The sequence below is a fragment of the Castanea sativa genome, chromosome 6 (genome assembly GCF_040712315.1).
Source record: "Castanea sativa cultivar Marrone di Chiusa Pesio chromosome 6, ASM4071231v1".
In the NCBI taxonomy this organism is placed as follows: domain Eukaryota; kingdom Viridiplantae; phylum Streptophyta; class Magnoliopsida; order Fagales; family Fagaceae; genus Castanea; species Castanea sativa.
The window spans coordinates 29641883-29655691 of NC_134018.1; the positions used below are offsets into that span (position 1 = coordinate 29641883).

Genomic DNA, 13809 nt, shown 5'->3' on the forward strand with positions numbered 1-13809 from the left:
TATCTATCTCACACTCTTTTTTAACTCTTAAGGTACCTCTCACACTGGATCAAGTCGGCAGCGTGTGGGTATGGATGGGCATTGAGGGTGAGTGGTCAAAGTGGCGCAGTGGTCGAATAGGAATGAGCCCCAGTCATCTTCTCTTGGGAATTTTTTTTGATGATAGGTTATGCTCTTAGGAATATTCATGCTTAAAATATATGTAAAATTATGCAAAAGCATTAGCACAAATGGCATATAATTGTGACTCAAAAAATAAAAAAGCGATATGGACATACCTGTAGTAATCACAATGTACAGTCAAATTTTCTGTTCAAAGAGTTTTATCTCAATGCACACATCCAAATGGTGAAAGGCTCAATCTAGACCATATATACATGTTAAACATGTACAAGTACAAGAAGGGGAAACTGATTCTTGATTTCCCTTCCTATAAACATTTCCAAGACATTTCAGAAGGGTAGCCTATATTTATCTATCCAAATGGACAAAAGCTGACTAAGATTGTTTGTTTCTGTATATATTACATCACTGCAAACCATAATTCTTGAATCCGAGCAGATAATGTTAGCATTGTGAAGGGTGAAACCATGAATGACGGGCAAAGGAAAACCTTGTACAAGGTGTGAGTTTGCATACGGCAAGAAAACCGTTTGAATAATTGTCCACATCACAGGCTGCAACAGAAGACGATATTGAAACTTTATATTAATAAACATGCAAAATAAAATTTTATTTTAAGTAATTACTATGTTTAAAAGTACCTGAACTAGATATAACCGCAAATTACCAATATTGCTCCACTTTAATGACATTGTGAAGTCATTTAATTTCACACTTCCAGTAAGGTTATTCCCTGCAACTTTAACTAAACCTGAGGCCCGAATTACCTGCACCAATAGAAAGCAATAGGGCAATTCTACTCATGAAAAATGAATATTAAAAAATAAAGAAAGAGCATCGCATTCTTCATATTTACATTTTAAAACACCCCCCCCCCCCCCCCCCCCCCGGCGGCAAAAAAAAAAAAGAAAGGAGGGGAATGGGGTGGAGGCGAACATTTTTCAAATTGCACAAATTCAGAAAAGGAACTACAAAAAGATACACATGAACAAGAAAAAAAAGCCATATATTACAAACGTAACTTGCAATTTAACATGCATAAACTACGTGTCTCACAACAGTGTGCAAACCATATAATTGAAAAAACTGATAGCTTCAACTGATCATGTTTGACAGAAACCAACAGGTGCTCATTTCTATGTTGTAATTTTACACAGGACTTAGAAGTTACAGAGCAAAACTGGGATTAATCCAGTTTCCAAATGTACAAAGGTGAAAGAAGGATTGCATCTTGGCATGGTGCTCGTAAATGCCTGATTTCAGTGCGTCAAGGTTCTATCATTTTGTCAAAAAAGAAAAAAAGGGTAATGAACTAAGTTTATGGTGTCCACGCTTAGCAAGGGGCAATTTCTTCAATTTAATTTTTCCCATAGGTGAATATGTGGAATGCTAATGACCACCTGCTACTTATATCTCATAAAATAGAAACACATTGCCTAAGATGAATTATAAAATTTTAATTCTGTTGATAACGTAATTTAAAGAGACATATGCAGATGTCCCTCAGCACTCCTCTCAGCTGTGCCCTTCATGTCAAAAACCAGTGCCAACCCCATGTCCATGACCAAATCAGCCACTTACTCTCATCACATTACCATTGATAATGATTATGCAAAATTCAAGCATTACAGGATGATGGAGACAAGAGAAGGATTTGAGAAATGATTAGCGTATCAATCAGCAACAAGATAGGAAAACAGAAGCAAATAAAAGAACATAATACAAAAACAGCGAAGACAAAGATCAAAATTGTTATTTCATCCATCAAAAAGCTTACCAATGAGATGCATGCAACCGGCACTACTTCACCTGCTTCCAAAACATCTATTACCAAGTCTACATTAATGGTTGCATCAATTTTGTTCTCTGCAATAATTACAACTGGAGGAGAAGATAAAGAAATATTCAAAGTCATATCATCATTGGGGTATTTCTTGTACAGTTGGGGAACAATGAATCTCCATCCGCCAGTGTTCAAAAGAGACTGATCCGGCAGTTTGTCCACAATCCATTGCATAAATGCTGCCTAAACAGAGAAAACATGTTTATTTAAGAACAGAATATAAATCAGGAACAACAACTATAAGTAATAGCAATATATTGCTGTTACAAAAGAGCACATGCTTACTCATTTCAACAATATAAGCAAGAATATTTAAAATGGATCATACAGAAACATAATCTTTGCAGAAGTTCCAGACTTACATTATAGTACAAAGCTGACGCAGAGTTAAAAACAGCCTCATCTAATGAAATTCCAACCATTTTAGATGAATCTGGGCAGAAAACTGATGTTTTTGAATTTTCATGATGGTATCCAAGGACTGGATCTCTTTTTCTTTCTGTGAACAACCCATTGATCTCAAATCCAACAGAAGCATTACTCAACAAAGGGTCATTTACAAAAGTTACATTCAGAGAAGCATTATCATCCACTGGGATTTCTTGTGGAAGAGCTTGCAGAAAGGTATCAAGCTTCAAAATCCCTTCTTTAAGTTTCTTAGTAATAGCACTTTCCACTGCAGACCCTATTTGCTCTTCAAAAGCATCAATCATCCTGCCAGATTACAAGAAAAGTGTTAAAGAACGGTGAGTAAGCAGACGACCCTCGTTTTTGTCTGAACTGTATGCAAAGCATATTCATCTGCAAAGTATGTACTGAGTTCTTTCATTTTTTGTGAGTGAGTCACTCTGAGGGAAAAAAGGGCAGGTACGGGGGGAATCAAACTAGTGACCCCAGCTCAAGAGGCCAAAGGACAATTGGAATTTAAAGGAGTAATAACACCCACAATGCCGCCACAATAATAATGCACATCATACAGAGAAATAAAATAAAGGAAGGGAAAAATAGCAATCTAAAATTGCTTGTATGGAGAAGCAAGGCACCCAGCATTACTTTAATTTTACCTACCCATACAAAACAAAAAGATTTCTTTTTTTTTTTTGGTTGTTGCTAACAAGGGTGTCTAGAGCTACTCGAGCATCTGACTATTCTCCCAGAAATGTGTAGACTAGTCCTCCTGTCCTATACATGCCAAGTAATTACCCAGAGGAATCCCTTGGGGTTGAACCCAAGATGCTGTCTAAAAAAATGAAAATATTTAAAACCACAGGAAATATAGATACACCAAAAAAAATATGATACACCAATGCCTAATAAACAAATTGAGTTATAAGAGAAAATTCCATACCCTTGATAGAGCCAGGACGCTCCTCCATCCAATTTAATTGAAATATCTTTAACATAACAACCACAGTCCAAAAGGGAAAGCTTCAGAGTCCCTTCCTGGTTGCCCAAGCCTAAAGTAAGCCCCACTTCCAAGCCTTCAACCTTACCCAGAAGCAGCACCCATCAAATTCCCTTTTTTAATGGGCACATGAGAAATGAACAGATAAATACAAAAGGCAAACCAAACAGGCTAAGAGTCCTACGAAGCACTTTTTTTTTTTGTTTTAATTTCACAAACCAGTCCTAGATTAAGGAGGGTTGTGGTAGGTTGACTGTCAAACATGAACCCAAAGATAAACTCCCTAAGATAACCGAATTCAGAGAAAAAGAAAGAATCTACATCAATGTCAATATCTTTCAAATTCATAAGACAACCATTTTTTTTATAGGTAGATAGTGGGGAAAGGGGAGGTGGGGTTCTAACCACAGACATGGGGTGCCACAAAGGAGATCATTACTGCATGGAAAATTCACAGACAACTTTTATAACCCAAAATTCAAGGGGAAAACTTTCAAATTCATAGACATAAAGGGCATGTCCAATTACTCTAGGAACGACAAATCATCCTCAGATTCCAGGTAATTGGCACACAATAAAAAAGGTAACTACCTAATGCTGGTAAGTGGCATTATTGTCGTGACGATAACCAATTTGAAAGTTCCCAATAATTCCAACTATATAACACACAATAAAGAAACTAAGTTCCCTTCCAAGTACATTTAATGAATTAAACCATATGTCATGTTCTAAAAGATTTGCATGAAATTAACCCATCAGGAAAAAAAGATCTGATAAATCCAAGCCAACTAATAAACAAGAAAAAACCAGCCAAACAACTACCATTTACCAAAACAGAAGCACAACCTACTGATAGAAATCATGCCGTAATTGAATATAGTCTCCCAAACAATTATGAATTTTCTAAGTTTAAGAGACCAGTCATGCCAACATTATTAAAAAAAATAATAATAATAACACTATGAAGCTGCCTAATTAACATTCAAACGCGCCTAACAAATGAAACCCAGATGCAAATCTCAATACTTGCATCAAATTTAGCTACAATTAAGTCCAACAATGAGAGCTACATCCGAACAAAAGTACCGTAAAGCCACCAAATTCCCATTCAAACTCACCCAATGAACAAATCTCAATTGCTCAAAGTCAAAACTCTAAAACTTGAGCAATACCTGAACAGAAGCAGACCCTCTATCCGAAATCTCAACCGGCACAAGCCACGTACTATAAGAATAATACCAATTCATACTCAAATTACAAGTAGCCCCTGACACAATAATCGAAACCCCCGCATCACCAAGCTTCGCATAAGACTCGGAAACATTGATTTGGTATATTGTAGTATCTGAAAGGACCATATCAACGCTACCCACAAATGGGATCTTTATAGATTTCTCAATCTTGGGCAGTTGGAGTGGGACTATTGAGGAAACGGCCTTTTCTATGAGCAAGTCTTTGACAAAATCAAGGCCTCGTTGGGATATGACTATGGAGGTGAAGGCTTCGTCGGTATTAGGTTGGAAATGGGATTGGGTTTGGGATTGTGTGGGAGTGGGAATGAAGAGAGAGGCTATGCCTATGAGCATGTAGAGAATACTAGCGGGTGCCATTGGTTTTTTCATGTTTGAGACTGAGACTGAGAGGTCTAACAATAACTGATGTGGATTTGGGTTTTTGTGGGGTGATACTTGAGAGGAAGACTATTGATCAAAGTAGTTTAGGTGTGACAAGTAATCAGAAGATTCAATTCAAGACACCTTTTTTTAGTGTAGTACAAGTATCAAACTCCTTTTATCAAATGTCAGGAATGCCCCCATATATATATATATATATATATATATATATGTGTGTGTGTGTGTGTGTGTGTGTGTGTGTGTTTTTTGTATATAATTATATGTTTTAGTACACTTTATTCATTCAAAATCACTCTATGCATTGGAAAGACGTGAGTTTTAAACCACAAACATATGCTATTCCATTGGACTGTTCAGTTTTAATCCTCTCCACCTTTCCTATCTGATTTTCGTGTAGATTATTATTATTATTATTTTTTTTTTTTTTTGTAGTGGAAATGATAGCATTAAAAAAAGAAGAGAATACAACAAGAGATCCTGCAGAAGCAGGATGTTACAATAAGGCAAAAAGTAACATAAGGGAAAAAAAATAAAATTTAGAGCATTCATATCAGTATATATTGATGACGCGAAGAAAATTAATAAGCTGGATGTTTCGGACTTGAAAGGACTACTAACTGTCTTGATGGCCTGAAAAATGAAGAAAAGCAATCAAAGGTGACCGGGGTCGCCGACCAAGAACCCTCCGATGGCAAAGTTAATTTTTCTCTCACAAATTTTGGAGTTCCAACTTTTTAGGATGTGTAAAAAATGTACCTTTGTTTGGTCTGAATAAGCATTTATATAGTGTCCTAAGAATAGTTATTAGACTTGCAACCTCCCCTGGATTTGAGAAGGTATGAGGGTTCAGGGATAACTTCCTCAACTGTTTAGGAGTTACATTTTTCTCACATAACGGTCACTGGAAGTTATGTGTGTGATATAGAGTTGTTGTACATACTCGGAAATTTTCCCAAGTGTCAAGGGCTCGTCTAGGGGTCCTCATCCAGAGGACCTCTGGACGAGCATATCTCGCTTCTAAGGGAGGTCATTCCTTTATGGACGACCCTCTTATGGACGAGGTTGATGGTTTCCTTGGACGGCACGGTGTGGTTTTGTAAAACTGACCACACAAAGCTTTGTCCAAGCACCTTCCTGCATGGACGAGCTTTTTATGGACAAGGTTCTCACAGCCTTTGCTTTCTTGGTCTAGCTCTGGACGACCTCCATGGACAATATTGGAGTTTGTACCCCATCATATATATAATAAAAAAATGTATTGAATCTACACAATTTTTCCTAAAAAAAACTTATATCATTCCATGTATAATTATGTAAATTTACAAGTTTGTTACAATAATCGTATAAATTTACATTATGCATGTTGTATTTAGGCTGCGTTTGTTTTAGTGTAAAATATTTTTCGGGTGAAATAATTTCAAGTGAAAATATTTTTGGGAAAGGAAAACAATTTCTAGTGTTTGATTGCATTTTAAAAATTATATTAGAAAATAATTTCAAGTGTTTGGTAACATTTTGAAAATGCAAATTTTCTACTAGTTTCTCATGTTTTCTCAGCATCCAACAAATTTTATTACAGAAAATTTCAAAATATACACTTAACCAAAATATACACTTAACATAACCAAAAATCAATATAAAAACATTGTAGGAGAGGAAGAAATAGCGAGATCGGAGGGAGAAAGAGTGACAGAGTGAGGGACAGAGAGATAGATCGGGAAAGAGAGAGATCAGAGTGGATGGAGAACGGCGGCAACCAGATCGGGTGGGTTTGGAGGTGGAGTGGAGTGGGTTGGTGGTTGGTGGTGGCCAGATCAGCAACGTTGAGTAAGAGGGAGAACAAGATCGGTGTGTAGAGAACGAGCTCGGTCTTGGGTGGATCGGTCTTGGGTGGTGACGATCTAGATGACGACGTCAATGAGCTTCCAGTGGCGACTATGGATGCGATCCAATTCTAGGGTGCGATCTCAGTGGTGCTATGGGCAGCGCGATTTAAGCGGTGCTTCAGGCGGCGCAATCTCGCCGATGCTGGAGTGCGACGAGATCGGTGCGATCTGGGGTTGCTTCTGGTCCTTGGTCTTCTTGTTGTCTCTCTCTCTCTCTCTCTCTCTCTCTCTCTTTCTCTCTTCTATTTTCCAGGGGTGGAAATCATTGGAAGGTAAAATAAAACTTGAAATTCATTTCCGGCTTGCTGGGGTTATTTTACAGTCAACACGGAAATTGATTTTCATTTGACCCAATTTTCTATGTTTACCAAACACATAGGCTGGTGTAAAATGATTTCCTGAAATCATTTTCAGTCAAAACAAACGCAACCTTAGTTGTTTATTATTTTTTTACATATCTTGAAGATAAAGGAAGAAAGTGGATAGTAGTTGTTGTGTATGAAGAAAGATAAATGATGATGCAAAGAAGATCAGTAGGCTGGATGCTTCGGACTTCAAAGGACTACTGGTTCTCTCTGCGGCCTGAAAAAGAAAGAAAAGCGAATCAAAGGCGACCGGGGCTGCCGGCCAAAAACCCTCCGATGGCAAAGTTAGTTTTTCTCTCTATGTTATCTGAGTTCCAACTTTTTTGGAGTAAAAAATGAACATACCTTTGTTTTGTCAGAATCAGTGTTTATATAGCGTTCCCATAGACGGTTATTGAATACTGGAACCTCCCCTGGATTCGAGGAGGCAAAATGATTAAATGTAACTGCCATACCATTTAGGAGTTACATTTCCATTTCACAATGGATATATGACAGTTATGCGTAGAATAAGGGATTGTCATATTATATTCGGAGATTTTCCTAAGTATGATGTCCTCGTCCTAGAATTCCTTCGACGAGTGTGCCTAGTGATTCCAATAGCATCCTCGTCCACCAATCTTTATATGGACAAGTCCTCTCGGGATAAACCGTGCGCATCCCATGGACGAAGGGTGGAGCTTCGCCATCATCCTCAAGACGGCCTTGCCTGTTACCCTCGTTCTGAGGATAACTCATGGACGGCTAGGTGATGACCGTCCAGGGATGGTCAGCGTTTTCGTCCCAAATCAGTTGCCCCCTCGTCCAGGAGTTATGCAACGTATCGACAGATCTTAGGACGAGTTCATCCCCCTTTATCCTTTTTTTTTTTTTTTTTTGCATTGCGTGTCGCACATCCATAGGGGACCAGTCATCTGTTTTTATTCCTTCGAGGCATGCACCACGTGTCGCCTTTTAGTTGGTTCCGTCGTTGTGGTTACCGAGACTTTTCTGCCTATAAATAGTGGTTTCCCTCTCATGCCCCTTTCACTTTTTCAAATTTTCTGCTTTGACACTCTCGTCCGTCGCTTCGTCTAAGAAATATCCTCAGCGTCCTTAGTGTCCTTCGTCTAGAGCCAGGTAATCTTTCTATACTTATTTTAGCTTTCCTTTTTAAGTGTTAGAGCATTTTCAATGGCCTCCTGCTCGTCTAGTGACAGTGTGGCCAAGGCCATAGACGAGTACCACGACGACTCTAGTTATGAAACTTCTAGTAATGTCAGTAGTAGTAGTGGTCATACAACTGAGGAATACACATCTGGCGTTCCTGGAATCCCCGTAGAAATCTTTCAAGAGAGTGTTAGGACGAGGACAGCCTCTGGGGCTGACACCTCGACGAGCTCCCCGCCGTCCTCCCCTTTGGACGAACGGGAAACCGTGTATAGTTGTGCTCTAGAGGTTCCTTCTAGGACGGACGAGAGAAGGTTAGATGCCCTTAGGACTTGGTTTCAGATTCCTGATGATCTAAACCCTAGGTTAGCTGTCCGAGGTGAATGGTGTTGCCAGCCTCGTTTTGGGATAGGTGTCTATGAGGCTTATTTGTTGGGGGGGCTTAGACTTCCTTTGAATGTCTTTGCTAGGGAATTACTCACTAGGCTGGGCTTGGGAATGTGTCAGCTTAACCCCAACGCATGGAGACTAATTGTCTCCATGCAAGTCTTATGGATGGAGGTGTTTGACGGGGACCGTCCTATCACCGTGGACGAGTTCTTGTACTGCTATAAACCCTCCGAGATAAATCAATCTCGAGGCTTCCATCAGTTCACAGCCAAGGGCAATGATTGTAGACTGATTAAGTCTTTGCTCTCGTCTGACAAAAACTGGAAGACGGAATTTTTCTTCGTCTCTGGTTTCTGGGCGGGGCATCCCGTTGAGGTTGGTAGAGACTCTTTTGCTCCTTATACTGGAGACATAGGGATCCTTCGTCCAGAAGGTATGTTATGCTCTTCATTTTTGTTTTCTTTTTATTATACTCTCTTTGGACGATGGTCTAACCATAACTTCTTTCTTCCCTTTCCAGCCGTTGGACGACCTTCTCTGAGCAAGTTCCACCAAGATCGCGTCCATAGGGCCCGTCTACATTCTGAACGAGACTTTCACTCGTTAGTGACCCTTAAGCGTCTACACAAGTGGGGACTTGGCCCTGAACCGTCCGTCGAAGCCTTAGCACATGAGCTAACTACCCGTAGACGTGAGTGCTCCTTTTAAGATATGCGTTTTCCATTTTTGTTTTTTTATTATTTTTTTTATTTATATATTTATTTATTTTTTATTATTATTATTAATTTTTTTTTTTTTTTTAGGAATGGCAACCATGAAAGGAAACAAGGGGAAGGAAGTGGTCGACGAGGCAGCTAGATCTGAACCTCAACCCCAACCTCGTCTCGTTTCTGGAGAAAAAAGGAAGAGCTTGTCTAAGCATGTGGACTTGGCTAGCTTGCCAAGTCATCGAGGGAAGAAGGCTAAGTCTGGGTCGTCCAGGCCTGAAACTGCTAGGCCTAATCCTCCTTCCCAGCCGCCCGTCCTGGTCGTTGACGTAGACTCGTCCACGCCCCTTAGCGTCACTCCGTCCAAGTCTCCTGCTCTTGACTCATCCCAGCCTCGAAGGATTTCTACCAATTTATTGGAGAATGAGGATCTGGCTTGGGAACAATTCCAAGAGGCTGTGAAAGGCGAGGACGTAGCTGCGTGCTACGACATGTCCTTGAAATAGTTCGAACACTCCGGCGTCCACGATCTCTTCAAGGTGAGCATTTTTCCTCATCCTGGTTCATCCATGTTTGCCCATTCTATCTTCTGAACTTTCTATTCTTCCATGTAGGCAATGTCAAAGTTCATTGCTGCGTCCAGGCAGGCCACAGAGATGGACAGGACGAGGATCCTTCTAGAGAAAAGGATAGAAGAGATCAAGAATGACTGTAGGATGTGGGCGGAGGTGGCGAACAAGGCCAAGGACGAGGCTGAGGAGTTGAAGGCTTTGGTGGGGGAGCTGAAGTCCGACGCTGCCAAGAAGGATGACCGTCTAGAGCTTCTTCAAAAGGAGAATGACGAGCTGAGTCTCCTTCTTAAGAAAGCTAAAGACGAGGCAGTGGAGGAATTCAAGGCGTCCAAGGAGTTTACTGACCTGATGGACACAAACTACGCAGCAGGGTTTGAGGACTTTAGGATGGACGCTATGGACAGCTTTCCTGAAGTTGACTTTAGCGTCATCAAACTCAACCTTGCCGCTGCTACAAGTTCTCTCGTCCACACAGGTTCAGACGATGTCAACATTGAGGACGACGCTTCCACCAGACCAGCCCAGGACGACCCCAACGTTGATGCCCCTTCCTCTTGAAGAAGATGTTTCTGTTTTTAACCGATTGTCATTGTCGCTTAGCTTTCTTTTCTTTCTTCTTTTTTCTTTTTATTTAAAATGTATTTAAGAATTTGAAATGTTATTCAAGTACAATTTCCTCGTCTAGAGTGTTCTAGACGAGCTTATGAACAATGTCTTTTACTGCTTATTTTATAAGGGTTTTTGGACGGTGGCCGTCTACCCTTTTCAAGTTAAAGAATATCTTCTTTGTTTGTTATCATTTATGCCATTGTCTTTTAAACAATGCTCTAAGTGTTGAATGACCGTCTATAATCTTTTTATGGATGACCCACTTAGGACTGATGATGACTGCATTACTTTGGCCTGTCCTTTAGGCAATTATTATTCGTCTTCTCGAAAGCAGTTTATAATGTTTATATTTTCTCGTCTTGACGAGTGCTCGTCTCTGGAATGTTATACCTTAAGGCTTACTTTTCTTTCTTAGACGAGTGGGCCTTGGCTTTTTTCCTTTTGCTTTATCCTTTTTTTTTTAAAGGAAAGCTTTGGACGAGCAGTCCTTGGCTTCTTTCTCTTGCTTTATCCTTTTTAAAGGAAAGCTTTGGACGAAAAGGCCTTCGCATTTTTCCCTTTGCTTTGTCCTCATTTTTTTTTTTTTAAAGGAAAGCTTGGACGAGCATGCTTTAGCATTTTTTCTTTGCTTTATCCTCATTTAAAGGAAATCTTAGACGAGTTACCTTTGTCCCAAGATTTTACTTGTCTAAGGCTTTTGCCTCGTCCATGGGTATTATCAGGGAAACTGGAATTCAAATACATAAGAAATCCAAACCATATTATTACATGAACATTGTTCACAAACTTGGCACATGCTTATAAGCTAGTGCCTTATTAAGATACCCAAGTACATAGCATCGTCTTTCATAAGCTAGTCTGTAAGTAGTGCAAAAGTTTAAGAACTAGTGCACTTTTATTCATAACACACCATAACAGTAGTAAAAGCAAAAGTAAATATAAGCAAACACGCAAATCACAACTGTAATTTTGCCACTGACTTCCCTCGTCCCTGCTCATCACTGATAGTACCTTCGCAGATGTTCCACGTTCCAAGGATGCTCTAACTTCCGCCCGTCCAGGGCTTCCAGGTAGTAGGACCCCTGCCTTTTGCAGTTGATTACCCTGTAGGGTCCTTCCCAATTGGGTCCCAGTTTTCCATGAGCTGGGTTCCTGGTTGCCAAGGAGACCCTTTTGAGGACAAGGTCCCCCACACCGAACCGTCTGGGTTTTACCATGGCGTCATGCTGTCTGGCCATGAGATTTTTGTACCTTGCCGTCCTTTGCTCCGCATCCATTCTTACCTCATCAATAAGATCGAGGTTAAGGCGAAGTTGTTCCCCATTGTCTTTCTCCTGGTACTCCATCACTCGGTGACTTGCCATATGGACCTCCGCTGGTATGACAGCTTCACTCCCATAGGCTAGTTTAAAAGGGGTCTCTCCTATTGGAGTTCGTGCGGTCGTCCTATAAGCCCAAAGAACACACTGTAGCTCGTCTGGCCATATCCCTTTCGCCCCTTCAAGCCGAGTCTTGATGATTTTCAGCAGGGATCGGTTTGCTACTTCTGCTTGCCCATTTGCCTGTGGATGGAAGGGTGAAGAATAGTGATTCTTGATCCCAAAATGATTACAAAAGTCCCTAAAGGGTGCGTTGTCAAATTGACGTCCGTTGTCAGATACTAATACCCTGGGTACTCCGAACCTGCATAGGATATTCTTCCATACAAAATTTTTCACGTTCTGCTGAGTGATTGCTGCAAGAGGCTCGGCTTCTACCCACTTGGTAAATTAATCTATTCCTACCACCAAAAACTTCATCTGCCGGATTCCTACGGGGAAAGGACCCAGGATATCCAGTCCCCACTGTGCAAAGGGCCATGGGGCCGTCATTGGGGTCTGATATTCTGACGGCTGTCTAGGCACATTGCTATAACGCTGGCACTGGTCGCATACCTTGACATAGGCTTTAGTGTCTGCCTGCATTGTTGGCCAATAGTATCCGGCACGGACGATCTTATGGACAAAGGACCTTGCCCCTGAATGATTTCCACACGATCCTTCATGAACTTCCCTTAGAACATAGTTTGACTCGTTAGGAGCCAAGCATCTTAAGTAGGGTTGGGAAAAGCCTCGCTTGTACAACACCTCATTTATGAGGATATACTTGGCCGACCTACCCTTAACTTTCTCGCTTCATCCTTATCCTCTGGAAGCCTCCCATCTTTGAGGTAAATTATTATCGGACTCATCCAATTCTCTCCTCTTCCTATCTGCTGTATGTCAGGGATGTCTATGCTCGGCATGTACTGGATGTCGCCGAACTCGTTTATGACCCCTGCCGAGGCGGCTTTCGCCAAGGCGTCTGCTTCCGCATTCTTCTCCCTGGGAAGTTGAATAAAACTTATAGCTGAAAATTTTCGGGCAAGGCGTTTCACTTTGTTGAGGTACTTCTTCATTCGATCTTCCTTGACATCACACATCCCATTTACTTGGTTAATGGCCAGTTGAGAGTCTCCTCTGATTGTTAACGACTCCGCCCCTAAGGACTTTGCCAATTCCAACCCCTTGAGTAGAGCCTCATACTTAGCCTCGTTGTTGGTAGTTGGATACTGCAGACGGGCTGCATACTCCAGCTTGTCACCCTCAGGGGATTTCAGTACAATTCCAATCCCTCCTGCATACAGTGTGGACGATCCGTCTACATTAACCACCCACGTTTCATTTCCTTCGTCCTTGTTCAGGTCGTCCTGACTAGGGGTGAATTCTGCAATGAAATCTACCAACGCTTGCGCTTTTATCGTGCTCCTTGGGAGGTACCTGACATCAAACTCGCTAAGCTCAACGGCCCACTGTACTAGCCGTTCAGCAGCTTCCAACTTGCTCATCGCCTTTTTTATGGGATGGTCTGTTAGGACGTTGATGACGTGTGCGTGAAAATAATGTCACAGCTTCCTGGAAGCCGTTATTAATGCGAAGGCTAGTTTCTCCATCATCGGGTATCGTCCTTCTGCCCCTCTCATCGCGTGGCTTGTGTAATAGACCGGCTTTTGGACTCTCCCCTCTTCTCTGATTAACGCTGAACTTACTGCGTGCGGGGATACTGCCAAGTACAAGTATAACTCTTCCCCAGGTACAGACGGACTCA

The 13809-nt window shown here is 41.1% G+C and overlaps 1 protein-coding gene across 1 annotated transcript; it reads right to left on the reverse strand.

The window, feature by feature from the left end:
* Positions 1-258: 258 nt before the first annotated feature.
* LOC142641088 (putative BPI/LBP family protein At1g04970) lies at positions 259-5078 on the reverse strand. The gene is made up of 6 exons (XM_075815464.1): positions 4544-5078; positions 3315-3454; positions 2329-2680; positions 1901-2149; positions 765-890; positions 259-677 (listed from the first exon to the last, which is right to left on the reverse strand). The coding sequence occupies exons 1-6, from the start codon at positions 4991-4993 to the stop codon at positions 453-455; spliced, it is 1542 nt and encodes a 513-aa protein (XP_075671579.1). The 5' UTR covers positions 4994-5078; the 3' UTR covers positions 259-452.
* Between the last annotated feature and the right edge of the window lie 8731 nt (positions 5079-13809).

Bases quoted from the DNA above. Each gene is read 5' to 3' on its own strand.
- LOC142641088 (XM_075815464.1), bottom strand. From the start codon at position 4,993: ATGAAAAAACCAATGGCACCCGCTAGTATTCTCTACATGCTCATAGGC. The intron at 3,455-4,543 runs GTATTGCTCAAG...CTTCTGGGTAAG, and splicing joins GAGGGTCTGCTTCTGTTCAG to GTTGAAGGCTTGGAAGTGGG. The intron at 891-1,900 runs GTAAGCTTTTTG...CTATTGGTGCAG, and splicing joins CGGTTGCATGCATCTCATTG to GTAATTCGGGCCTCAGGTTT.